Source organism: Kogia breviceps, chromosome 1 (genome assembly GCF_026419965.1).
Source record: "Kogia breviceps isolate mKogBre1 chromosome 1, mKogBre1 haplotype 1, whole genome shotgun sequence".
NCBI lineage: Eukaryota > Metazoa > Chordata > Mammalia > Artiodactyla > Physeteridae > Kogia > Kogia breviceps.
In genome coordinates this window covers 154,105,481-154,133,261 of record NC_081310.1, presented here as the reverse complement: position 1 = coordinate 154,133,261, position 27,781 = coordinate 154,105,481, and the positions used below count along the sequence as shown (strand labels likewise).

The window sequence follows — 27,781 nt, the reverse complement described above, 5'->3', positions numbered from 1 at the left end:
GGCACCACCTAGATCCCCCAGTCCAGGCAGGAGCCTGGGGGTCATCCTAGCACATGCCCTCTTCTTCCTCACCTCCCACTTCCCTGCAGCCTTAACCTCCTCCTGATTCTATCTTTTCATATCCCTGGGCATCATGCTCATCTCTCCAACCTGGCCGACAATGCTCTCAACCAGGCCTTCCCATCTCCCACCTGGACTAGCTTGGCTCGGACTTGCCTCGGAGTGCCATGCCCATGAAAAGGAAAGATCACTTTTCCATTTTTGTGGTTCTCTGTTTTGAGGCTCTTTGTTATGGGATTCTATTTAAAAACAGAATGGTGATAATAATGCCAAATACGTGTATTCTACTTTCAAAGCTTATAAAGCACTTTCACACTCATGGTATTTTCTGATTCTGGGAGAGCCTGAGGAGGGAGCTCTTGCTATGATTCGTCTTCATCCATATGTGGTGACCGGGGGGGTTCCAGGGGCTTGCTAAAGTCCTGCCTAAGGTCACCTGCTTTGGAACCATAATACAGACCCAAGTCTCCTGACTCTGGGCATTTCTTTTCTTTCTTTCCTTTTTTTTTTAATCTCTTACCAAAATCATCTGAAGTTCTGCTTTCTTTTCCCTTGAATACTATAAATGCATCAGGTAACATTTTACATGTCTTGGGTTCCCACTATGAAGACTGGTCTTAAAAAATGTCAGTGACTTATTATTTATGGCAATATCTACTGTTACTAAGGGAGACAGACCAAACAATTCCCCATTGTTACAGACGCTACTTTGACTTGACAGCTGGGAAAGTCTGATAGGCAGTTTATTTACTTAGCCATTTAACCAAATAAATGTTTTCATTTTTCTTTCATCTCCTCAAAAGCTAACATTTCGCCCTTAAAATTGCTCCAGCAACGTATCAGTGGAGTATAAATTACCTGCCATTCCCATGCCAGCCATTATAATATTATTTGGGTTCTTTTTTTTGCCCCTGTTGACCCAGTCTTTCAGACACGTGATTCTCCCAGATGGGAGGGTAGGGGAAAAACATGGAATAACTGAAGATATTCCCCTTTATTGCTAAAACAGAAATGCTGTTTTGAGATTGGCCCCGAAGCTTCCTCCTGAGAGGATTGAGGCCATCCGTTTCCTCTTACTAGGGTGCAATATGGTTTTAACTTATCAACAGATGTCACCCCTACCTACTCAGAATTGTGCGGGCATTTCTAATAAAAAGCAGCTGGAGATAATGGTTACAAGGGTGATAAGAAGGCTGAGACCCTTGCTTTCCAACTGTATGGAGGCAGCGGGGAAAACAGAGCCATGGACGTAACTCTCCCTGCATGGTATCCTTCTTCCAAATGCCTGGAAAGGCCCTAAGAAACTGCAGTCAGTAAATCTCCAGTTAGGTGGATGGGCGAATGGGATGGAGACAGAAAGATCAAACGTGGCTTATACTGCTATTGAAGGAGGGGCCCAAAAGGCTCATTTGGACTTCCCTTATGGGTGTCTTAAGGGATGTGTTGGCAAGGCTGGCATCAGCCTCTTGGAATGCAATCCTTGATAGGCAATTGTGTAATTGCCAGACTAAGCTTTCAAAGGGAGAAAACTGCTTCATGGAAGATTACAGCCCAGCCCTCCTTTGGAGCTGGGAGCTACTTATTACGATTTACATGTGAATCTAAGATAAGGCTGCTCATTTTTTGAGAAGTGAGAGGCGGCCTGTGAGGCCCTAACAGGGGTCCTTCTGATTATGGGACAGGGCGAGCCAGAAAACTAAGAAGTAGGGTTTTTCTTTTTCCTTTTTCCCAAAGCTATTTTGAGGCATATTGAAAATTAATTACCTGCAAATAGAAAGTAAAAAGCAAAACCTCCCAGCCAGTGGCCTGGGTCCTTATCGTAGAATTTATTCAACACGAGGACATAAGGGCTAAATGTTATATAAAAACCAAGGGAGTGGCGAACCACATTTATTGGGCACATAGGATGACGATGGGGGTGGTGGTGATGGTGTAGGTGGTGGCGATGGCAACTAACAGCTCTTGGGTGCTTTCCCTGTGTCAGATGTTGTGCTAAGAATTCCACACACATCACCTCCTATGATTATTGTCCAAACAATAAGCTTATGAGGAGAACACTATTTTTACCCTCATTTTTCAAAATAAGATGGAAAATTATTATGACGTCTCATGAGGGTCATATAGCTTATAAGTGCTAGCGCCAGATTCCGAACTCACTCTTGCTCCAGAACCGGATTTTTTTAAGCCGAGTCCCGAGTACCTGTCTCCATATGCTATCTTAGTTAATGTAATGCATACATAAGGCCCTTTCAGCAGATAAGCAAACCAAGACTCAACACTAAGTATGGTTCTTGCCCAAGATTTCCTGCTCTTAAGTAGCTGAGCTAGAATTTGAACTCAAGTTCCAAATTCTGAGCTCTTCCCACTAGCATGCCACGTCCATTCACAACTCAACCCTGGCCTGGGGTTCTAGACAGAACATCAAACACAGAACAGGCTGAAGCCTCATAAAAAGAGCCTGTACGACTGTCTCAAGCAGAACAGGCTCGTCAAGATGAGGGTGTGAAACATCGATCTGCAAATGCTGCACGTCATCTTTATTCTCTAGAAGGACTCAATTTTAGGATGATGTTGGCTGTTATGCTGATGAATGGCTCTTGTCACCTCAAGTTCATTCATCAAATTTTTCAAGGCAAGGCAAGGGTGAGCATGTGAAATAAAACATAGGTAAGGGGTGGAAAAACCTCTGGGGGAATCTTCCCAAGGGGTCCACCCATCATCTCTAACTTTTGTCTTTCCTGGAACATTTACTTTGCCTGTATCACAAGTTCCCCAAATAGCTTTGCAAGACTGGATTTTTAGATGGGCATTTGCATGGCATGTTGTGTTCTCATATGCTATCATATTAAGGTGAAACATGGCAAAAAGTACGGTACGTGAGATTCTTTAATCATAAAATCTATTAGCAAAATGCACTTTCAAAACGCTGTATGAGCTTTCAAGAACCATCAGAATAACTTACACATGAACTGCGACTGATTCCGAGGTAGCCTCAGAATCCATTTATGAACAGTGAAAACTATTTACCATTTTAATGGTCCTGACCATAATGTTCAGGCCTAAAAACGGAGCTCTGTCAGTATGGCCTTGCAGTCCTACACATTTATGGAAAACTAGAAAAGTATATGAAAATTGAACACATTTGTCAAGGAGTGACCTTAGAAACCATCCCTGGGTAACAAGGGGTACTTCTGTCTCCTGGGAAAGTTCGCTTCATCAGCCCCTCTTTCTTTCCATAAAATCAGATGTATTAAAATTCAAGTGCCAAAACCCACTTCTAGTAAATGTAAGTACCCCTCTCTTGACGCCGCTGCTGATGGAGTCTGAAGTGGTTTGGTGGCAAACCACAGGCTGTAGCACAGGTGCAAAGAGCAGAGCCTCAGAAGCGAATGTGACAGGTCTCTGAGCTTTGAATTCCACTTTCACATCAGAAAGGGTGTGGGGGCCCCTTTTGGCCAGACAAAATGGACTATCATGATCTCACATCTCTATCAATCTTATTTCAAGCACTGCTTGTTTTTGTTTCTTAGTCTGGCTTCTCAGTGTGTTTGGTTGGTGACCTTATTTTAGATCTGCAGAGTGTAGGTAAATGCAGTTGACACACTGCTTAAAAGATTTAAGCATCTGGACCCTATTTCACTGAGAAAGAATCAGGGTGGGCAGAATGTGTCCATCTCAGAATGTTGATGCTTTTAGACACTGAGTCCACATTAAATAGCACTGACCATGCCTCCTCCTATCAACACCCCCCCCCCACTCAGAACAGATCACTAATAAAATACGACCATTCCCCACTCCTCACCTCTACCCCTACCTCCCAATATATGTCAAAGGTCATGCATCCATGAGGATAAACAAGGTGGAAAACAGACACCAGGCAAGGTGAGATGATGCAAACATCAGGGATGTGACTTCAGAGGTAACAAACAAGCAAAAGGGAAAGCGGATGGCTTAAGGGTGGGAGATCAAAAGGACAGATACCTACCCAGACCTGTGCTATCTAGCTACCGGCCTGTGGACTTATATTATCACCACTGGGCTCACCAAAGGGATCACTGTTGGATGAGGCCTGTGACCCATCAGGCTAGAACACAAGAAGATAACACTTTTTTTTTTCTTTTCAGTAATTGAAAATATAAGACAGCTGGGCATATTTTCATGCACACATATACTCTGTTAGTTTAAAGGAGGCAGCACTTGGTTTAGAGGATGCCACTTCCGCAAATGTGAGAACTTGTAGTAACAACTTAATGAAAGGATAACGGTTTTCAGCCGCTCATTTGAACATAAAAGAAAACGCCTTTAGTCACCCCTTTAGAACTTAAGAGTCTGAGCCAGCATTCTTTTCTACATAGGTTTCCTCATGCATTGTTCATTTCAGATACAGAGGTTTTAAATTGAAAAAAAAAAAAAAAAACCCACAAAAACAGAAAGAACAAACCAGTCACTTACAGCTTCTTGCTCTTCACTTTTGCTGGGACTTTCAAAGCCCTCTTCAAAGATGTCATCGGTGGTCGGATCACTGGCGTGGGATGCAGATGATTTGGATGGAGAGCTCTGTCTAGGGGCTGGGGTTGGAGCTACACAGAGACCATGCAAAAAAAGAAAACATCCTAAGTGTCCGGCAGCAACTGTTTACACCCCACAGAAACCTCAGGGATCTGATTATATTCGAGTCAAATCCCAGGACTCCTCCCTTCCTATCACAAGTCAAATCGGTTGAACAGTTTAGTATCTCCTCTGTACCTATTAATCTTGTCCTCTCACAAACCTGATGGTCAGGAAGGAGCTGGTGGTCCACAGGGATGGGTGAGGCAGCGGTCCTCAAGGGATAGTCCCTGGGCCAGCAGCATCAATCACATCTGGGAACTTGATAGTAATACAAATTCTTGGACCCCGCCCTAGATACACCTACTGAATCAGAAATTCTGTGTTTCTGCAGACTCATATTGAGACCTGCTGGACTACAGTCTTCTTCCTTAACTTCATATAATTATTTCAGTAAGAATAAATAGAGAAGAGGACAGTGATACGTATTTATTGAGTGCCTTCTAGGTGTCATCAGAAATTTTACAGGCAATATCGCTAATCCACATAAAGCCTCTTCGAGGTAGGGGTTCTTCCAATTTTACAGATAAGGAAGGTGAAGATTGCTAAATTGCTCAAGGCCACAGACTTGGCAAGTGGTAGAAGCAGGCTTTGTATCCTGGCACATAGTAGGTATTCAATAAACACGTGCTGAATAGAGTGTCTCGGTGATCTGGGAAAATGAATGTAGCTGATGGCAACTTCACAGCTGGCACTTTTTTCCTTGTTCCATAAGGATCTCCATTTTCTGTCCTAACCTTCCCACATTTTCCTTGTCTCCTTTATCCCAGAGGTTTATAATAAATATGCCATTAGAAAGTACTTTCCTTTCAATAATTTCTTTTTTTTTCTTTTCAATAATGTCTAAATTGGCATTGAAAATATCCAGCACTGGCTCAGCCCCAAAGGATGGGGGGGCGTGGCTTGATTTAATAGCTGAATTTCAAAAGCCATTGACAAGTCCTCCCTGCCATTACATCCCAGAATTTACAAAATCTGGCTGCTTATCAGACAGTGAGTGATTATAAAACTTGGTGAGTTGTTTTTGCCTCGATGAACCTCTCTTTAGAATGATGATGCTACTTATTGCGTGCCAGCAAGCTAGACACGGTGCTATAGGCACTTTGCATTCATTATGCTCTCTAATATAAACCCTGCAAGGTGCTATTGTACCTACTGCCTTTTTCTGATGAAGAAACTGTGGCTCAGAGGGGTGAAATGGCTTTCTTAGAGTTAACACAACTATGAAGCAGGAGCGCTGGGATTTAACACAAATCTGACAGTGTTCAGTCCATTGTGCTTTTCTATTTCTATTTGAAGTGCACTTTTGGCTCCTCTCCACTCAAAACATTCGAAAGGTGATGCTGATGGATAAGAAGTTATAAAGATAGGCTGCACTCATTTTCTTTAAAATAAAACATTGTTTCTTTTTTTTTAATTTAAAAGGAAGTCTGTTTTGTTTCATGAGACACCTACAGAACAAACCAGTTAGAGAGTTTAAATGAGATAAGCTTTATGAAAACACCTTGATATGCGGTAGATGCTTAATAATTATGAGTGCAACTGGATTCTTAACTGTGTTTGACAGTTTGCTTACTAAAGGCTGAGAACACTGACAGAGCTGCCGATTCTGAGAGATACACCGCTCATACTTATTGGATGGAATCGGTGGAATGCAAAACTCGAAGTTTATTTACGCAAAAGTAGCTTAACCTTTAGAAGATTTTGTAGAATACCGCTATACCCTAAAACTGTGGTTCTCAATCTAGGACAATTTTACTCCCGAGGGACATTTGGCACTATCTAGAATCATTTTTGGTCATCATGGCTAGGGGAAGAGGATGTGTGCTACCGGGCATCTAGTGGCTAGAGGCCAGGGGTGCCGCTAAACATCCTACAATCCACAGGACAGCCGCCCGCAACAAAAAACCTTCTGGACCAAAATCTCCCGCTCTGACACACGACAGTAACTGAGTAGCCTTTGTTTTGTACCTTCATCCTCTACAATCGTTCCAAAACACCTCCCATGTGCCAGACACCACACAACCATCATGAGAAGTGTAGCAACACGAGGATGATTAAGACATATTCCCTGTCCTCAAAGAACTTAAACTTCCCTCTTTTATATATATAGCTGGCACACAAGCCCCTTGAAAGAGAGACATTTGTCTTCAAAAGATGCTTGCTTTTTATGCATGGCTGTCATTTCTTTAGCATTTCATTTTTTATTCATGATTCTTCATTGAAACCCTGTGAGCTGGAGTGAATAGAGATGCCCCCACCATGGAGATCATATGGCCTGAGAGGAAGTAGGTTGTTTATACCCATAGAAGAGGTTCATTTTCAGAACAGCACCCCAAACCTTGCTGAAGTGACATTATCTAATTGTGTTAACATTAGATGTTTTTTTGACAATTCACGGTACTGGCTAAGCAGTAATCCATACCATCTGTGACAGTAATGAAAACGCCAACCTCACTGTTCCATGAGCCTTTTCCTTCCCCTTATCAACTGTCAAGGCACAGGCTGGATCACCCGACACCTTCCCCGGATGGTGTCAACCAGGCATCGGTGTGCCCAAGTACATCTGGATTCTGACTGGCTGCACAGTGCCGGTTTTCCAGATGCTGGCAATAGAAAAGTGAGCTTGGGACAGAATCACTGAATGCCAGAACTAGGACAAGGCACAGAGCTATTGAAGCTAGTTCACTTATTTTACCCAAGACACAGGCTGAGGTTAAGAGAAGCCCAAAGACACAGTTTGGGGTGGAGACGGCAGGATTAGAACCTCAGTCCAAGACTGCACAAACCCACTCACTCAGTATGTCATAACAGTGACGATAAAAATACTTCCAACTCTGTGAGGGACATAATGTTTCAGTACATGTACCACTGAATCCTTTTTATGACCCTTAGCCTAAGACAGATGAGGAAATTGAGGCTCAGAGAAGTAAAATGACTTGCCCATCGACAAAAAACTAGGAAGTAGTCAAGCCACTCTCTGGATTCCCAGGGCAGAGCTTTCTGACTACCTGAAGCTTTGAGCAAATTCTGGCTGCCACTCTACCAGTTGTAGGAGGCCCTGTGGCTGCTCTATCTCTGGCCTGTGTTTTCTCCTGATCTTAATTTTCTAATTTTTTTATACTTGTCCCTGACATTTTTTAAATGCACATACACCATTCATTTTTAGTTCAATAAGCCATACCCAAATCTATGTGTCAGAGCCTGGATATACATAAATGAATAAATGAATGTGCAAGGGAACAAAAACTCAAGAGCCAGAGTAACATGCTAGATAAATAACAGGCCTGTATTCAATTCCATCCTTTTGTCTATTTTCTTTGTCTTTGAATCTCACTTTCCTTATCTGTCAAAAAGGTCTAACAGAACTTGCCATTAGCATTGTTAGGACTATAGAAATAATAAATATAAAGCACATGGAGAAGTCTCTGATGCCAGAAACAAGGCATCAATTGCTCCCTGGGGGTTTATGCCTTCAAAGAAGGGCACTCACGTGAGTTGGTCGACGGTGTAGTAGAAGTCACAGGTGTCAAATTCAACTGGGAGATGTCAAAGTCATCACAGTCGTCCGTATCCTGTGCCACCCCGACTTTGTTGAAGTAACTGGAGAAGGCCTCTGAGGTGCAGGTGAGGGAGGGCTGGTCGGGTTTGCGGGAGGGCACGGGTGGAGGCTGGGCCATCTGGAAATCCTTAAACATTTCTTTCCCCATTTTCTGCCTGGCCTTGTCGGTCTGTGGACTTGACCTGGCGGAGTCACCCGTGGCTGGGACGGTTGCAAGGGGGGTGAGGGGACCTTGGAACATGGCAGCTGGCAAAGGCATAACAGTTTGTGTGGGCATGAAGGCGGCTGGCGGAAACTGCCCGGCCACGGTGGGCCAGGGCTGCTGAGTGGCAGGGAAGAGACCCGGCTGGCCCCATGCGATGGGCTGAGCCCCTGGCATCACCTGAGCGACTGGTGGCTGAGCACCCATGGCGATCTGCTGTTGGACAAGGGGCTGCTGGCCCCAGAAGGATGGGAGGACGGCGCCCATTGCAACATAACCTGCAAGGGTTAAAAAGAAGAGTCAGGCGTCTTGGGAAAGAATCGTTCAGGGAGTCAAGGGATGGGCAGAAAGGGACCAAGCAACTGTTGAGTGTCAGGCTGTGTGCTAGGATGCAAAGGGGAGTAAAGACAGAAGTCCCTGCTCTCCTGGAGTCTGTCTTCTAGAGCCCTGGTCAGGGAAAACCGCTCTGAGGAGATGACTTGTAAGCAGAGACTAGGATACAGTGAGGGGGACACCGGGCAGAGATCTGGGGAGTAATGACAATATTGCTATAGTTCTTAAAGTGCTTATTAATTCTTAGAGGTTTCTGACGTCACACAGCCTCAGGAACCAGTGTGTCTCAGTGGAAAAGGCAGAGTGCTGGAAACCAGGCACATCTGGGTTTGAATCTTGCCTCCCCTGCTTGCTAGGCTTAGGGCATTCCCCAATGCTTCGGCTCTCTGCAAGAGGCAAGCTCTTTGTTGTAAAGCCAGGTTACAACATCTTCCTTCTCAGCGTCGAAGCGGTGTGCAAAATGATTAAGAATCGAAATGTGGGAATTTTAGAGGCCAAGGTTAAAATTCAGACTGCCACTTCTTATCTGTGGAATTTGGGGAGAGCTTCGGAAGCTCCCTAAGCCTCTCCTTATCTGTAAAATGGGCAGAAAATACCTTCCGCCTCATTGGGTTAGTTTAAAGATTTAATTTAGAGATTAAAAAAATGTAAGTTTAGGATCTACTCAGGACCACCTCATACAGTGGCATAGGTTGGATACTACAAAACTCCGGGGGGGGGGCTTCCCTGGTGGTGCAGTGGTTGCGAGTCTGCCTGCCGATGCAGGGGACACGGGTTCGTGCCCCGGTCCGGGAGGGTCCCACATGCCGTGGAGTGGCTGGGCCCGTGAGCCATGGCCGCTGAGCCTGCGCGTCCGGAGCCTGTGCTCCGCAACGGGAGAGGCCACAGCAGTGAGAGGCCCTCAAAAAAAAACCAAAAAACAAACAAACAAACAAACAAAACTCCAGGGGGTGTACTCACATATGTCACCATCATTTTTTGCTATATTATTCCTTTCAGGTGAGATCTAGTCATTTTAAAAGGAGCACAAGTGATACTCTGTACCATAATAATAGAAACAATAATAATTTCCACTTACTAAATGCTTACAACGGGCTAGGTACAGTATTAGGTGCTTCACGTCTTTACAAAATCCCTGCAGGGTCGGTATCATTATCTCCACTTGAGGGATAAGGAGACTGGTGCTCAGAGAAGAAAAGTATCTCATTCAGGTTCACACAGCTGAGACAAGCTGGGATCAGGATCTGAACTGAGGTCATCTGTCCCCAAAGCCAGCATTCCACTGCCCCACACTGCCTCACCCAGATGGCCAAGACTGACTTCTGATCTTAGCACAGTCCGTAAAGCTCGTCTAGCCATGTAATGTTTTAGCTCACTGTGGGCCTGGAGGAGACTCCCATGTCCTTCCAGGGGTCCCCACCCTCTTCAGGGTGCAATCAAGCCCAGGAGACAGATGACCAGTCCAGGCAGAGTAGAGGGCCTCTCAAAATATGCATTTTTATGGCTATCGGAAGGAATTTGCAGGTACAGAGCAGTGAGACCAGGAGGAGAAGAGGGTGGTTGCACGGTATCCTAGCAACTTCCAAATGGAAGACGGGCAGTCGTGGGGCCACCGGGCATGTCCTGGGTTGTGTCAGTGAGTCCGGTGAGCCCAGAGAAATCACATGTGGGCTGCCTCACTGATGCTCTAGCCTCAGATCTACCTGCCCTTCAATTGATTCATAAGGGATGGAGCCAACTTTCAAAGCCAGTCCATTTCCTTCCAAGGTCAGAGGAGGCTCCAGTAGTGGGGTAGAGACAGACACATGGGCTTCCTGCTGATCAATCTAACAGTGTTAAATACTTTTATGGAATGAGCCAGGAGTGGCAACAAAACAGACAAAATATCCTTATCAGATCACCTTGGTCCTAGTGCTGGGAAACAAGAGGGGTGAAGAGGCATTGGTGCTGACATTTAAACTTGCAACTTGCTTACATTGTCTATCATAATAATGCAGTGACTTGAACCTACCAACAGACTAAGAATTTTGCAACCTTGTTTTTCTTATTTTCTGATTGACTCTGACAGGGTTCAGTGGTTCTCAGTGGGAGTGCTACTGCCTCCTAGGGCATGATTAGGAAATTTCTGGGGTGTGTTTTGGTTGTCATGATAATTTCACGGCCAGACAGTACTGGCATTTAAGGCGCCAAGAGCATTGACACTAGACCTTCTATAATGTGGGAGATAACGTGCATGACAAAGAAATGTCAGCATTCTGTGATTATTTGGGTACAGACTAGACTTTTTAAACGAGTATTTTATTTTATTATTTATTTATTTATTGGTGGGGTGGCACAACCCCGTGGCTTGCAGGATTTTAGTTCCCCGACCGGGGATTAAACCCAGGCTATGGCACCACAAGTGCTGAGTCCTAACCACTGGACTGCCAGGGACTAGACTGGATTTTGAATCACATGGAAAATCAAAGTTTCTTTGCACAGTTTTAATGCACTTCATTTTCCAGGAATGTAAGAACTGTGTATATTTGAGGGAAGACTATATTTCGTTTTGTTTGGAACATTGTCAGGAGTTGTTCACCAACTTGGAAAATCATGGTCCCTGATCATGGCGTTGGAGGAAGCATGACACTCCTATACTGGCTGGTCTGAACCTGTGGTGATTCTAGTTATAGGTACACACCCCTGACCACTTAGTATGTTTTCTAGTGCAGTTTTACCTGGGTATTTCCTTACTGCAATACATTATCTTGTTATTATAAGTTAGTTTCCTTTATTTCTTCTTTATATTACAGTGAGGACATTATATTGATTTTTGAAAGACCAAGTAGGTAGGTTATATTCTCTACAAGTTTCATTTCAAAATATTAAAGGAGACATCACAAAACCTTGCTATAAAAAAGGGGCACTGGGTCTGACAGGGTGAAGACTTGCCCATGGATCTTTCCATCACACCAACACTGATTCCCATTTTGGTAAATGGATGGAATGCTTCAGCCTCCAGCCAGACTATCTTTTTGCTTGGCTTCCATCCCACCGCCACCTTACTGCCTTACTGCCACCAGACGACGGTTCTAAAATGCAAGAACAGTTGACCCTTGAACAACGCGTGGGTTAGGGGCACTCACCTGCACACAGTGGAAATTCTGCAGATAACTCATAGTTGGCCCTCCATATACCTGGTTCTGCATCCACGGAATCAGCCAACCACAGACCATATATAGTACTACTGCAGTTATTTCTTGGAAAGCATCCACGTATAAGTGGACCGGTGCAGTTCAGGCCCGTGTTGTTCAAAGGTCAGCTGCACAGTGCTTCATTACCTTGAGTATGATGCCCAGAGGCCTTAGCTTGACTTTGGAGCTTTTGGGGTCAGTTCCTTTCCACTTCCTCACCCCCATTTTCCATTTGCTCTCCCACTGGCACCCTTCCCTGCAGCAGTTGCAAACAACCCAACCTGTTCTCTCATCTCTGTTGGTCCATCTGCCAGGAAAGCCATCCCTAATTCTTTTTCACATGGCTGCCCCTCCTTTGCTCTTTGAGATTTGGTTCAGCATCACCTCTGCCCTCTAGACTCAGCTGGTTCTCCTCTGGGTATGCACAGTCCCCCATGTTCATCTCCACTGTGGCACTTGTCACACTGTGTTGGAATCGCCCAGGATTCTGTCTTCCCTCATGAGACTGGAAAGCTCCTGCTATGAGGAACCTTTTACTTCTTTCTCCCTCCCCCATCTGTTTCTAGCACAGTTTTAGGCACACATCCACTGTTCCATAAATGCTGGAGGCTGGAGAAAGGCTCTAGGTAGAGGTGAATGAGTCACAGTGGAATAAATGCCTTCACTGAATTTTTGTTAAGTATCCAATTAAACTCCAGCATCCGTAAGTGCTATGATCTCTGATGAGTCAGTCTACTGCTGGTGGCAGGTTTTCCCCCCGAAAACTTTTTTTTTTTTTTTCCTTTTTTCCACAAGGAGCCAACAGATGGGCTGTGCACACTTTTCTGGAGAGAACTATTAGCATGTCTCCCTGGCTTCATGCCATCTGCTTCAGAACAAAGTACAATATTCAAAAGAAAAAAAAAGGCAACAAGGGTAATTGGGTATCATGTTTGGGAACTTGCAGGTCTCACTTGCTCTTCCTGGGTGAGAGGGATCCCTGCAGTGGGGGCTTTCCCCAGACCTGTGAGCGAAGGCTCTCGGGTCACATGGCATTGTGCCTCCCTGAAGGGACATCTCAGTGGCAGGGCTGCAGTAGCACTGGACATGGGAAACCACTGCGCAGCTGCCACTGCAGCCACTTAACAGCTTAGTAACTGTTTACTGGTTAACATTCAACAGTGGAGGGAGGAGGTGCCAAGGAGCATCTGTTTATGCCATGAAGTTCGGATCAATCATAAATCTCCTTGCTGTGCAGTGAAAGGAACCACCTGCATTACTGCCTTGCAGTTAGATTTTTTAGTGTTGCAAATTGCAATTTATAACCAGATGCTGGCACCTGGGGATACCCTCATTATTTAAAAAAAAAAAAAAACAACCAAAAAAACCCAGACTAAAATGGAAGAAAATAGTGAAAACCAAAGGACTCCTCCAACATATATATAGAACTTATATGGTACCTCTTATCTACATTATGTCATTTAATTCATTTGTTCAAAAATGGCCCTCCTGGGTGCCAAGCACTGTTTGTCTTTGGAGATCAGTGAAGAACAAGACAGTAAAAAAAAAAATCCTTGCTCTAGTGGAGCTCACATTTTTTGTGAAGTTGATCCTTGCAAACAAGCCTCTGGGGTAGCTGTTATCAGTATCTCTTTAATCTGCATACAAGGAACCTACAGCTTCAGGAGGGGAAGGTTTGATGTGGCTACACAGCAAGGGTAGGTAGCAGAGCCAGGGTCCCCAGTGAGTAAGGCGGAGATCGGAGTGCTTACTTATGTAAACACTGCCAGGCACTGTTTTAAATGTTTTATACTTCATGTATTAACTCAGGAACAGCTCTATGGGGTGGAATTATCATCCCCATTTTACAGATAAGTTCCCTGAGGCTCCAAAGCGATATAGCTGAGTGTCACACAGCTGGTTAGTGGCAGGGTCTGTACTCATACAGAGCACATTCTCCAAGCCCTTCAGGCCAGCTCTGCTATGTGCAGTCAGGAAGTCAAAGACCTAAACTTTATTTCATGCATTTTTAAAGAAAACATCCCAAGAAGGCAAAGGAAAAAAATATAGGTAAGAAGAAGACATATTTTCTTCTACTTTAGACATCAGAGTAATAATAATAACAGCATTTTCCACATCGAGCATTGACAACGTGCCAGCATTTTTCAGAGACACTTGACTTTACTTTCTCATTTAATTCTCATGATACTGTTGCAAGGTAAGTATTATTTTAAATTCAGTTATAAAAATGAAGAAACTCTGACTCTGACAGGTTAAGTAATTTGCCCAGGAGCCTAAAGCTTATAAATAAATGGCTGAGCCAGGGTTCAAACCCAGCCTATTAATTGTGCGGCACACCCCAGGTCATTTCCCATCTCCCGGTCACTGGCTGGGCAATTAGGGACAGGAGATGGAGATTCAACAGCTGCAGTGATTTTTAAGGCCCGTTAAGGGAGGAAGAAGGCAGACAGTTTAACACCAACTGAAGCCCAGTTTTGTTTCTAACATAGCCGAAGTAGAGTAAGAACAGCAAAAATGTGCTAACTGAAATTAATTGTAGGCTTACTTTCAAAAATTAAAATCTTGGAGGTAATCTTTTTTTTTTTTTTTTTAGCAGCTGAAGCAGCAGTCAGTATCTGAATGTGCAGAAGTGGTTTATCCACCGTTTGCAACACAGCTGGGTCAAGTACAAGACCGCAAAATCCAGGCCTTCAAAGCTCTGGCTGGGGAGAGGGCCCAGAGCAGGGCAGGGCAGGCAGGTTCTCAGGCATTTTAGTCAAATGTTAGGGCCGGGGGCTTCCCTGGTGGCGCAGTGGTTGAAGAGTCCGCCTGCCGATGCAGGGAACACGGGTTCGTGCCCCGGTCCGGGAGGATCCCACATGCCGCGGAGCGGCTGGGCCCGTGAGCCATGGCCGCTGAGCCTGCGCGTCTGGAGCCTGTGCTCCACAACGGGAGAGGCCACGGCAGTGAGAGGCCCGCGTACCAAAAAAAACCACGTTAGGGTCGGAATTGCATCCAGCTCCTCTGACTCCCCGAGAAGGGGATGGGGGAGGGGCCAGGCCATTTCTCCACCTGGAGTATTCTTGGTCCTGATGCCTTCCTGGCTCACATCACACATTTGCATAAGCCTCTCCTCCTGACCACAACCTCCATTCACACCTGCCCTGCTCCACATTTCCTTCTGTCCATACCACTGATCATTTTCTAGGATTATGTTAAGCTACTTATTTTTCTGTTGTTGTCCATCTCCCCAATAGAAAGTAAGCTGTCTGTAGCCAGGGGTCTGTGTCTTTGGTATTCACTGACACACCCCAGAAACCTAGAATAGGACCTGGCCCATAGTGAGTACTGAGTGAATATTTGTGGAATGAACATGCCTAAAAGTGAGTAAGTTTGGTGCCATCAAATAGTGGGGACAAAGCATGGTTATTCTGGATACAAGGCTGATGGCACATTTCTGAAAAACTGTTATTCTTATTTAAAATGACAGATTCAATAACACTATTCCCAAGGACTTTTTTTTTTTTTTTTTTTTTTTTTCGGTACGCGGGCCTCTCACTGTTGTGGCCTCTCCCATTGCGGAGCGCAGGCTCCGGACGTGCAGGCTCAGCGGTCGTGACTCACGGGCCCAGCCGCTCCGCGGCACGTGGGATCTTCCTGGACCGGAGCACGAACCCGCGTCCCCTGCATCGGCAGGCTGACTCCCAACCACTGCGCCACCAGGGAAGCCCCCAAGGCCATTTTAATATCCATTTTAGGTAGAGAAAACTAGTCATTGCCACTGTTCCATTTTAGGGGTGGGTAAAACAGATTTGATTGGAAAGCTTAGCAATTAAAGGCATTTCTAGGCTACCTATAGATTTTCAACTGTAAGTTAGACCCAGTGGCTACCAACCTCTGTTGCTTCTAGAAGTTCATAATGATCCCTCAGCTCAGACTACTTTGGAACAGAGTATGAAGTTTTAATTTCACTTTGAATAACTGCAAGGTTTATATTTGGTGGCAAGTATTTGTTTCTAATGCTATGTATTAAAAGTAATTATTTATAGAAGAATGCAAGAAATTTGTATTCTGAAATATTCAAACTCTGTCATTTATATAAATAATGTAGAAAAAGGAAGGTAAAGCCACAGATTTCAAATATGTAGTTAAAGAGAAAAGTCTTTAAGGATGTTTTTGCCTTAAAGACTTTGCTTTTTGCCATGTATGCAAAAAGCAGAATTAATACCACCTTTGGCCATGTCCAGGTAGAGTGGGCCAGCCACACGGAGTGCCTGATGCCATGGAAACCAGATGCCTCGGACCCCACCAATTTGCACCTGCAACACTGTTACTATATATATTTTTACCCTGTTGTAAAAGTATATATTATATATATATATTTTAAAGAATATTTGGAATATAGAACAAACACTCTTTAAATCACTAAGAGCCCCATTACAATTCACTGTTAGCAGTTTGTTCTGTCTCCTAGGTGTTTCCCTTTGCATGGGAAACCTCCCCTTCTTTAAGCCTCCACCAATAAGGCGATCTCTTCTATCAATCAGATCTCTAGAGGTCTGCAGAGCACGGACTCACCCCTCCCCCACCTTCCCTCCATCTGGCTGAGCTGGACAGTACAAATCAGGATTTGCACTGATTTGCACGGTTGTGTGTGCACCAAGCTCCCCAAAGCTATACACCTGGAATCTTGACCTTTCAGGTGCAAGACATGAGTGATTTCCAGCCTGCAGCATCCCAGAGCTTTGTGAACATACCACACCCCTGCCATGGCAGCTTCTCAATGGCACCTGAAGAGTCACAAGGAGAGAATGGTGGTCCCACAGGTGTCTGGCATAATCTGGCAGTGGTTCAGTCAACCCTTTCTCTTTCTTGGTGGGTGGAGGCAGGCGGAAGGTGGAAGAGGACTTACCTGAGGGTACAGCAGCAGTGCCGAAAGGTACAGAACCAAACATGTCTGCACTCGCCGGAAGTGTCTGAGATGAAGACGGGATAAAGGCATCACCTGGAGTTGCAGGAGTCTGTCAGACAGAGAAGGGCAGGGGTGCGTGAGGCTCCTGGGAGACCTGGCTCAGTGCTAATCAGGACGGGAAGCAGCAGGCACAGGAATTAAGTGGGGCAGTGCTACAGAAGCAAGCCCCGGTCCGGGCCACTTACTGTGGCAGGCAGACCATGAGCTGGTTATAAAGACTATAAAATGGGAAAAACAATACCCATCTCTACAGCTGCAGAGAAGCTTAAATGAGATCATGCATTTCAATCACTTAGTACCTACCACACAGAGGCACATAGTAGGTGCTCAGCAAACGCTGGTCAGTATCACGACTATTTAGTTTGAGCCCCTACCCTTTGAGGGTGTTTTGGGGCCCTCAAATTATCCCATAATATCTTTAACCCTTCAGAAATGGTCAATTCAAAGTGACATACACTCACTCAGGACCTACTGCGTGCCCAGCTCAAGGCTGTCACTTAATATGTGGCCAATAAACAGATGTTGACTAAATAAACAAATAAAGATTAGCAAGTAGAATAGAGACCCTTGGGTCCTGGTGCCTCCCAGAATCCTGCCTGAACCTTCACTTGCAAAATGAAGCAAATGTTCTCAAGAAGATGATAAAAAAAAAAAAAAAAAAATGATGCTTGAGCAGCTACAAACTCTAAAGCCTGGCCCATGCTGGAATTCCAGAAAGGCCTGCTGCATGAACTGCTGGGTAAGGTGAGGCTACTGAGATAAAAACATGGGTACTAGTGTTTTCAAAGGTCCACACCCATTTATAGAAGCCTTTTGCCTATAGAGTATGCCTATTCGATGCCATAATATGCTTATTTTTTTCCCCTTGGAATAGATTGGAGCAAGCAATTAATCCTGAAACTATGGCAATTAGACAAGGCCATTTTTAGACTAGCAGCTTGCAGGAGGCATGGCATTGTTATGAGGATTATTAAATACCCATTTGGACAGCACTTGGGTTCAGGGCCAGAAACACAGCCATGAGCTGCTGCGTTAAGCCCTTTAAAACACAATCAAGGTCATTCTCTTTTTTCTGGTGTGACCTTGGGTGAGTCACATGCCCTCTCTGGAACTCAGTTTGCTCATCTGTAAAACGAAGAGGCTAAGGTTAGACAATCTCTCCAGACCTTTCTAGCTCCATGGACCCATGGTTCAGATATGCAGCTGTTCCCCCTGGGATGGAGGAGAGACTCTCTAGACTGTCTAGCTCCCCTGGAGACAGGAGCTGCTGTCCCCTCCTTCACAGCTGCTCTGGGCACCAGGCATTCGGAGCAGAGCAGCTGTGCCTAGATTCCCTGGCAGCAGCTGTGGGCAGCAGGCTCTCATTCCATCTGTCCTCAGTGGTGAGGTTACAGCCTTTTCTCTGTGAGGTGCAGCTAGCCAATGACCCATAGCACCACTCCTGGGTTTGTGCAACTGCGCGGTGCCCGGAGGAGCCGCCCCCTCCCAGCAGCTTCAGCTGGTGCAGCTGTGGCTGCCTGCTCTCCGCCCACCTCCGGGGAGTGGGCAGGGGAGGAGCTGGAAGGGCCAGCTTGGCATTTTTCTCTGCAGTGGCTGCAGGGTTGCCTCTGAATGCCTCCAGTTCTCAAAGCACTGGGATTCTATTTTGCTTCGGTTTTCATTCTTTTTTTTTTTTTTTTTTCCTTTTCACTTTCAAGTGAGGGATCCCTGCAATCTCTACCCCAGTGCGAGCAATGACTGAGATACCGTGGCTGAAACTAGAGCTGGGAATCCAAAGCTTCATGAGCTCAGCGAAGCCAGCAGGCAGGTGGGAAGGGAGGAGGAAATGAAAAGAAGATGGAGAGGAGAAGAAAAGAAAGAAACGAGAGAGGAGAGGGCAGAAAGGGTCTGGGGGAGAAGATGCTTCCTTTACTGGGCTGACCACCTGGCTTCCTTCTGTGTGGGTTCTGGGTAGGAGATGACAAATGCTTCATCGGGTCTGCTGTCCTGTGGAGTTTCTTGCCCGTATTTCCAGCTAGACCATGTGTTCCTTGCAGGCAGGGACCACATCCCGTTCCTGTCTCTCTCCACTGCCCAGCATAACAGCAAGAACCCCAGTGATAGCCTGTAATTGCTGCTGCATGGTCTCATTTATTTCTCAAAACAGAGCATGTATCATAATTCCTTTTTTAAAAAAAAATAGCAGAGGAAATTGAGGTTTAGAATTGCTAGTAAATTTGCCCAAATCACACAGCTTGAAAGAGTCCAAGTTGAAATCCACCAGTAGCCTCTTTTACCCAAAGCCCATATTTTTGTCACCATGCGACTGAAGAAGGAAAGGAAAGAGATGCGGGGCTCTGAGGGAAGTGCATACTTACGGGGGGAGAGGTTATATCAGGAGGGGTGGACATGTCCCCAAAAAGTTCTAACTGGGTCACAGCCTGAAAAGAAAAAAAGATAATGATGTAATCACAAGGGGAACCGATGTTGTGGACACGGCTTTAAAAAATATGATTTGAGGACACACGTTCCTTTCTCATCATGACTATATAAACAATAAACCCAGTTGGTCATTAGGATACCTCTTGATCCCAAAGACAACATCTTGGATGTAGCCAGAATCAATTATTGCTTCAGTGTGTCCGGCTGTTTATCTGGGCTTAGTCAAGCAGATCTGGGTTTAGCCACCTTGCATAAGCAATAATAATACCACTTTTACATATTTACCATCCAATGCCAACACTGTTTCTCTTCTCCAGGAGACAAAGGCAAGACACAATCTCACCATTTGCTTTTTTTTCCCATGAATGTATCCACATGTACAAAATGCCTTTCATGTATCAAGTATAGCAAGTCACTTCATGGCCACTTCTCAGTAAATGCTCCCAATAATACTGACCCTGAGAGGTATGAATCCTCATCCCCATTTTTACAACTGAATAAATTGAGTCTCATAGAGGTCACCCCAAGGTCACCTGGGCCATGACTTGAATTTTCTGCATATAGAGCAGGCAGTCAAATGACAGTCCCCAAAAGAATCTATCTTTAAGATAAAAAATGTAGTCAGAGGAGAAGAAAACATATCATTTAATACCAGGAAGGGCATCAAAAACAGCCCAGTATATATACACTATTAATCATTCCGAGGAGCTCCATCACTGTAGACACTGTATCAACTATATTCCCATCCATCATATGACAGTGTCTGAGCAAGGCCGGCCAGAGCAGTGGGAGAAGCCCTTAGAAATTAATCTGCATACACTTCCAGCTTCAGGGTCTGCAGGGAGTCTGTGGTCGGGAATCAGATGGCCTGACGTAAAGTATATAATCATGTGTTTTGTGCAAATCTGCCCACTGCAAAAAAAATACTTTCTGCTCGTCTTTGGATTTTAAGTGATCGTTTCTAACCGGGGGAACCTAAAAACACCATCCAATTTAAAGGACAGGGAGAGCCTGCCTGTCTGCCAGGCAGGACCCCTGCCCTCAAAATCTGTCCTAACCAGGCAAGGCAGGATCTCCACAATTTGCACAAAGAAAGGAACATTCTCTGTTACTGACAAATGTGTGAGCTCTGGGTCCAGGAAAAGTCCCACCTCTGCAATTCCTCATGGCCACTTTCCCCTCATCTGGACATTGGAGATAATGTCCAGATAATACCTCCTTTGCAGATTTATTGACAACATTACTAGCAGGATTTTGAAGTTTGGGCAAGCCTGGTGAAAAAGGCACAAAAGATTCTTTTCGCTGAAAGTCAAGCAGCTTAGCCTGGTTAACTCACTTTCAGCTCTTCCCCTTAAGCTTTCAGATTGAATGAATGGTGTGTGGCACACAATAGGGCCCTATACATATTCACTTCCCTCCCAGCTACATAATTTTTTTTGTTTGTTTCGTACACGTTGGACTGTGAGGTGTTAGGCACTGTGCTGGGTGCTCGGAACATAATAATGAGAAATGACAAGTCCCAGCCTGCAGGGAGCTTAGAGTCTGGTGGGGACGATCCATAGATATAGATTGTAAAACTTGCTTGTTTTCGGGAAGGCTCCTTTAGCATGGGAACAATAGTTTATAATATTTGGTGAAATGATGCCAATCCTAAGGCTCTCTCCCAAAGCCACAAAAGGTGTAATTCTATTTAATCCATTCAAGGGAAGCTTCTGGGCCTCCTGGTCCTTGGAACTCAATGCTTTGCAAATGGCCCACGACTATTTTCAGCGGTAGGAAAATATTAAAATGAAGTTAATAATTAAGTCGCACAATTTACATTTCAAATGTGTTGAACTCGTGGCACTCTTTCACTAACATCATAAATATAATTCATTGGCTAATTTTCTCCTTAAGCACAACTTTTAAAATAACCTTCATTCTTGAGCTACAGACTTTCCTCCTGCCAGATGACTTCCACTCAAGGATTAAACGAGAAAAACACATGCAGAGGCATTAAACATAGCTTGGTATTTCATTTCATTGGATTTGCTGCTTAAATAGAACCTTGAGTTAATTAAATTTTATAGAAAAAGGAGATTCTTAGGCCATAAAATTAAAAATAATTCTAATAACCATATGTGATTGAGAATCTGGAATAATATCTATTTTCACAGGCCCTCTCCCCAAGTTAACCCTAGTCGTTTTATTTGTAACGTAATAAGCCATGTTCCATCTGATGTTGTTGTAATTAATTAATCACTTTAACGGCCTCATGAGAATAAAACTAACCATTCACATTTGTAAAACACTTTATATAGTTTACAATGCATTTTCTGATACAGTATGATCATGTTGGACGCTCCCTGAGCCCCACGAAGTTGGCAGCCCAGGAATCTCTCTCACTCTCTCTAGTTTACAGATAAGCTATAACAGAGGCCCGGAGGTTAAGCGACTTGCCTCTGATTGGTCAGCTAAAAGAAGCTTGGCTTGACCCACAGACCAGCCAGCATCTTGTTTATCCATTGGTCCCTTTACCAAGCCCTAGTTAGCCTTCCTGCAAGGTAGAAGTCCAGCCCCACAATATTCTCTAACCAGAAGCCAGGGTTCCCACGAGTCCTGCCGTGACACACATCCATCTGAAGAAGTCATCTCCAAGGTCAGCTCCAGATTCCTCCTTGCCTTCCCATTCCTGGCCCTTCGGATGTCTTCAGGTAGACATGGTTGTTGATGGCAGATTCTGCCCCTTCTTTAGGCCCTGGGCGTCCTCCAGGGTAAGCAGAGTGACCCTGGAAGCTGCCAAAGCCACTGAAGGGGTTGAGGAGGAGCTTGGCTGTTGAAGGGGGAGCCCCTCAGTGTCTCCATCAGGCCTGTCCCCTTCCCCCACAATCCATCCTTTGATATGAACAAATGATGGTTTTCCAATAACATCTGGAGTGCTGTACAACCTCTTTCAGGATTAGACCCCTGGTCCTTCTTTTAGCTAGCCCATTGCAACTAGACTCCTAGGTCCCTCCTGTAGAGAAGTTCTGAAAGTGCCATTGATGAAGGCAGAGAGGTATCCTTGACTGACCCCAAGACATATTCACACAGACCCACTCCTGTTTTGACATCAGGTACTCCTTCGTTCAGGACAAGTATGCAGCCCCTATTGTACACCAGCTACTGTACCAAGAGCAGGGGATACAGGGATGAGTAAGGCATGTTCCTCTTCTGAGTCTCATGAGCTGCCTGTTCTATGGGAAGACAGACCTATAGACACAATCAGGGCAGTGTTACGGAGGAGAGAAGCACCAGGGCTCACGAAAGGAGGGGCTGCCTCAGGGCCTTTGCACACGTTCCTCCTCTGACCTAGAACACTCATTCCCTCCCCTCATTGCCTTTCCCACCCATCCTCCAGGACACAGATTAGAGGACTTTATTTCTCCCTGGGAAATGTTTCCTAACTCAATTTGTACCCCAAATCCCACTGCTCCAAACAGCTTACGTGAGACTCTTAGAACAGTGGTTGTCAGCCTTGGGTGCACATAAGGGGAAAATATGGATGCCTGGTCCCCACCCCTTGAGGTTCTGAATTTGTTGGTTTGAGGTACAGTCTAGAAACTGAAACTTTAAAAACTCTCAAGGTGATTCTAATTGGCAGCCCAGATTAAGAACCCCTGTCCTAGAGGCTTCCCAAATGCCCTGTACTCAGGGGTGACAATATTCACCGGCCTATGTATTAAGCAATCTGAATAAACACTGGCTGCAAACCAGTACACTTCTTCCAGGCTATACCGACCAAATAGCAGCCTTGCCTGGTTTTTATCTCCAAAGGTGGACTGAGCACATCCTGTTTACATGTCTGAATCCCCACTATACTACATTATACTACACTACACTATGCTCCCCTACCCTACCCTTCTCTACTGACCCCACCCTATCCTTTCCTATGCTGTGCAATGTCGCACTGTGTTATACTTAGAGCTCCCTGAGATTAGAGGTTGTGTCTTCCTCTCTATTGTGTCTCTAGCATCTATCAGAACACCTAGGACACATCAGGAAACTGAAAAATATTTGTTGAATGAAATGAAGGGGTGTCACGTCCTCTCCAACACACACTCTTTCTCCTTCTCTCTCATGCACGCAAGCATGCACACACACATACCCATGGCTCCTACTCTTTTCCTTCATCGCGGGGCCCGCCAGGAGTCGCCTGTGAACATTAGGATAGGCAGGCACTGGAGCAGAGCAGAGCACCTGCCAGTCCTGCAGGAGGGTGAGGATGCATGGAATGGATAAGAATGACCAGAACAACCCTCATTTCACAAGAGCCTGGAGGCCTTACCTTTGTTGCCTCAAAAATCTCATCAAAGTCCATCGGCAGCTTTCTGTTCTGTAACCACAAGGCACGACTTATGAGCATGAAATGAGCGATGGGACAATGACATGAAACAGTTAATCAGGCTGGGCCCTCTCACACTTACAGGGGTCGCCGCTGCGAACCGTTCCTCAAAATCTTCAAACGCACAGCCGTTCTGAAAGTGTAAGGGATGATGAATGAGGATGAAGTGAATGACATACAAATGACATGGATTTATGAGTTTAATGATGACGGTATCTATGGTTTACACTTCCGTGGTCTCAGGAGGTGGGAGCTGTTGCCAACGTACTGTGAAAACTCTAGAATATGCTCCCAGCATATGATAAAACACGGGCCCGACGAGGAAATACAAGCAATGGGGGAGTTTGTAAGTTTGAAGTCCATCTTCCTGAAATTACAGACCTGACTTGGCCAGTCTCAACAGTGGAAGCAGATAAGAGCATGATGTTTACCCTTGAGATTTTTGCTTTAAAAAGAAAAAGTGTTATCATGTGTTCCAGCCAAACTTAACCCTTGGAGCAGTCTGTGAACAGCAAGTTTTATAAGTGCCTTTGTGCGTGCAGACTTTTCTGCTTCAAATGCTCTTCTCAGCCTTGCAAGCCCAAAGCTCACCCAACTCCTCAAACCCAGCTGAAAGGCCACCTCTTCAACGAAGATCTCCTTGGTCCCCTAGACTGAAAACCATCCTCTGAGAGCAATAGCGCATCACTTGTGCCCACTACACAGTGAACTTCCTGAAGCAGGGACCACGATGCATTTGTTCTTGAATCCTTAGCAGATCACAGGGGATCGGGCTTGAAAATGTATGAACAAATGCACGCTACTAAGAATAGCTGGCAGCTGACCAAACCTCATTGTTTTGATAATTTTTTATTTTGTTGTTTATAACTGTTGAGAGCTTTGCTCAACCGCTCCATAATACTGCTGCCTAAGTATCCACTTTGTGTGGCCAAGCAGCCTGCATGGGCCTTGAACTGACACCAGCCTCTCCAGTGAGGCAGGCCCTAGATAACAACCCACAGAGTCACAAATAAATGTCAGTTCCTGGGAGGACCATGCTAACAGCCTTATGATCACACTCTCCCCAGCCTCCCAGGGCCTTCCTCTATGTACCCCTTAGATAAGATTCCTTTGACACTTAACAAAACCCTGCTCTTTTTTGTTTGAATTGACCAATCCGGCCTCAGGCTAGGAACCCTAATAAAGGCAAGTGCCCCAGGTCCTGCCTTGCTCTCTGCTTGCATCCTGGCCTGACCTCCCCTCATGCCCCTTCCTCCCGGAACTGAGAGTAATAAACTTCTCTATTTCAATTCCCTGCTGGTCTTTTGTTGAACCCTGGCTCACCAGTCGACAACACCCCAGGGCTTTACTTAACAAATGTTAATTTAACAAAGTCACAACATTAATACATATTAGTATGTATAATATCTCTATATATATACACATGTATTTTTTCTTTTTCCCTTCCTTCCTTCCTGCCTTCTTTCCTCCCTCCCTCCCTTCCTCTCTTTCTTTCTTGGCTGCGTCCAGTCTTAGTTGCAGCAGGCGGGATCTTCATTGAGCGCGGGCTTCTCTCTAGTTGTGGCGCATAGGTTTTCTCTTCTCTAGTTGTGGCGCAGGGTCCAAAGCGCGTGGGCACTGTAGTTTGCGGCACTCGGGCTCGCTCGTTGCGGCAAGTGAGCTCAGTAGTTGTGGCGCGTAGGCTTAGTTGCAGCGTGTGGGATCTTAGTTCCCTGACCAGGGATCGAACCCGCATCCCCAGCATTGGAAGGCGGATTCTTTACCACTGGACTGCCAGGGAAGTCCCTGTATACATGTATTTTTCATGCCCGTGTTTTGGTCTACATTTCCAAGCTAATTACACTTTGGGTGACTTCCAAGCAGTGTAACATTAATATAAATCCGAAATATTGACATTAAATTGGAGTTATTACGCTTGAACAGAAATGCATTGTTTCCAAATTTTGAGGAGAGCTTCCTGTTGGCCATGGAGGAGTGGAGAAACCACCAGCCATGATCACTTTCACTCTGATTGTAGCAAATGTGACTGTACATCACTCAGCCCCAGTTACAGGGTTGCAGAGCAGAGCAGGAAAACCCACATGTCCGTACCTACCATGGCAGAGCCTTGGGGCCAGACAACAGCAAATTCCGTCATCAACCACCTGCTCCCACCAGGCCCTGGCTCGCCAGGAGTCGACAGTGGCCAAGAGAAGAGGAGGAAGGACCACATCAGATAACCACTTTAATAATAATAATATAGGCTTCCCTGGTGGCGCAGTGGTTGAGAGTCCGCCTGCCGATGCAGGGGACACGGGCTCGTGCCCCGGTCTGGGAAGATCCCACATGCCGCGGAGCGGCTGGGCCCGTGAGCCATGGCCGCTGAGCCTGCGCGTCTGGAGCCTGTGCTCCGCAACAGGAGAGGCCACAACAGTGAGAGGCCCGCATACGGCAAAAAAAAAAAAAAATATATATATATATATAAAATAATAATTATTATTATATTATTATTATTATTTGGCCAGAGACAGGGAGATAATATTAGTCTAAGTGATCCTGTAACCTATGGTGTGGCCTGAAAGGTTGTTGCTACATCCTTTATAAATCTCACACTTCTAAGGATTTATGGCACAGCCCCTACCAACTAGCTCTGGGTCATAACTTTTAATAAAAACATTTTTTAGTGTCCAAAATCTCATTACATCTGTCCAATATAAAAAAGCAAATGGCTTCAGAGCATGATGGATGAATTAAATAAATTTGAAAAACAGCCAGTGGGAGAGTCTCATAAAAGCCCCACCACATAATGAAAATGTGTGAGGATAGCCAGCACTGGTGTGAGTCTGTCACTTTGCTGGTGACAGAAGAGGGGGACTTTGGTGAGGGGTGGGGCTGGGCTGTGAGGAGGTGATTTCCCTAAATTCAGACGGAGATTGGTCTGGACGTGAGAGCAAATGCATCTCTTCGGAGTCATACAAATATGGACTGAATCATGGCTGTGCCCCGTGCTGGCTGTGCTACCCTGGACAAGTCCGTGGGCCCCAGTTTTCTCATCTTCAAAGTGGGGATGAAAATGATAACATTATCTCAGGTTTATGGAGCGGGTTAACTGAGATGTGTGTGCAATGTTTTGGTTGGTGTTTTGCACATAGAGATGTTTAATAAATCAGAGCTATTAGGATCTTCTCATCCTATTTCTTTTGGCTCTGTTTTGCAATGCACAGGAACACATTTTTTAATGTTAAGAAACTATTACTACATGATATTTGGAAAAAGATAGAAGAAGAAGAAGAAACATCTTGCGGAAAGCCCCTCTTTAGAAATCACCCCCACTTGAGAGCACGGACCAGACCCTGTGAAAAAGGCTGGCCTTAGTCCTGAACCCCTCAGTCCACTACTGAACCCACCTTCTCCCTCTCCTCTCTTCTGTCTACAGTCTTACCTGAGCATCTTCCCATCTATACCCTTTGTACCTGGAGCTTGTGGTTACCTTCCTGTTTTGATCTTGGCTCAGTCATTTCTTGGAGTTCCTTCCTCCCACCTGGGGTAACCTTCAGTAACACTCAGGGCACTTCAGCCACCCAGTGGGAGACCCCTCCAGCCAGTTCACTTTCTCTCAATTGATTCTCATGGGCAGAACCTGGAACTCATTCCCTAGTCTCCCTGCATCCCCATCTCGTACTTTACCCACAAATACTACTAGAGTTTTTGTTCATTTACCTTCAAGTCTTTTTTCCCCCCTTATTAGATATATTTCTTACAGTTACTATCATGGAATGCATGCAGCTTTGTAGACTGCTTTTAAAAATTCAGTATGAGGAATCAGACTCCCTGACTTCAGACTATACCACAAAGCTACAGTTCAAGACAATATGGTACTGGCACAAAAACAGAAATAGATCAATGGAACAGGATAGCAAGCCCACACACCTATGGTCAACTAATCTATGACAAAGAAGGCAAGGATATACAATGGAGAAAAGACAGTCTCTTCAATAAGTGGTGCTGGGAAAACTGGACAGCTACATGTAAAAGAATGAAATTAGAATACTTCCTAACACCATACACAAAAATAAACTCAAAATGGATTAAAGACCTAAATGTAAGACAGGACACTATAAAACTCTTA

The 27,781-nt window shown here is 45.1% G+C and overlaps 1 protein-coding gene across 22 annotated transcripts in view; it reads right to left on the bottom strand.

The window, feature by feature from the left end:
• Nucleotides 1-27,781, bottom strand: part of DAB1 (DAB adaptor protein 1) — a 1,205,719-nt gene that overhangs the window by 12,184 nt on the left and 1,165,754 nt on the right. For 19 of the 22 annotated variants that reach the window (XM_067006941.1, XM_067006927.1, XM_067006942.1 and 16 more), the window contains 5 exons: nucleotides 19,247-19,309; nucleotides 16,830-16,938; nucleotides 8,162-8,710; nucleotides 4,513-4,640; nucleotides 4,046-4,144 (listed from right to left, as the gene is read on the bottom strand). In XM_067006941.1, the coding sequence (XP_066863042.1) occupies nucleotides 4,061-4,144; nucleotides 4,513-4,640; nucleotides 8,162-8,710; nucleotides 16,830-16,938; nucleotides 19,247-19,309 (933 nt within the window). In that variant the 3' untranslated portion in view covers nucleotides 4,046-4,060. The remainder of the gene's footprint in view (nucleotides 1-4,045; nucleotides 4,145-4,512; nucleotides 4,641-8,161; nucleotides 8,711-16,829; nucleotides 16,939-19,246; nucleotides 19,310-27,781) is intronic. The other 3 variants (XM_067006946.1, XM_067006947.1, XM_067006958.1) reach the window with 1 other exon arrangement.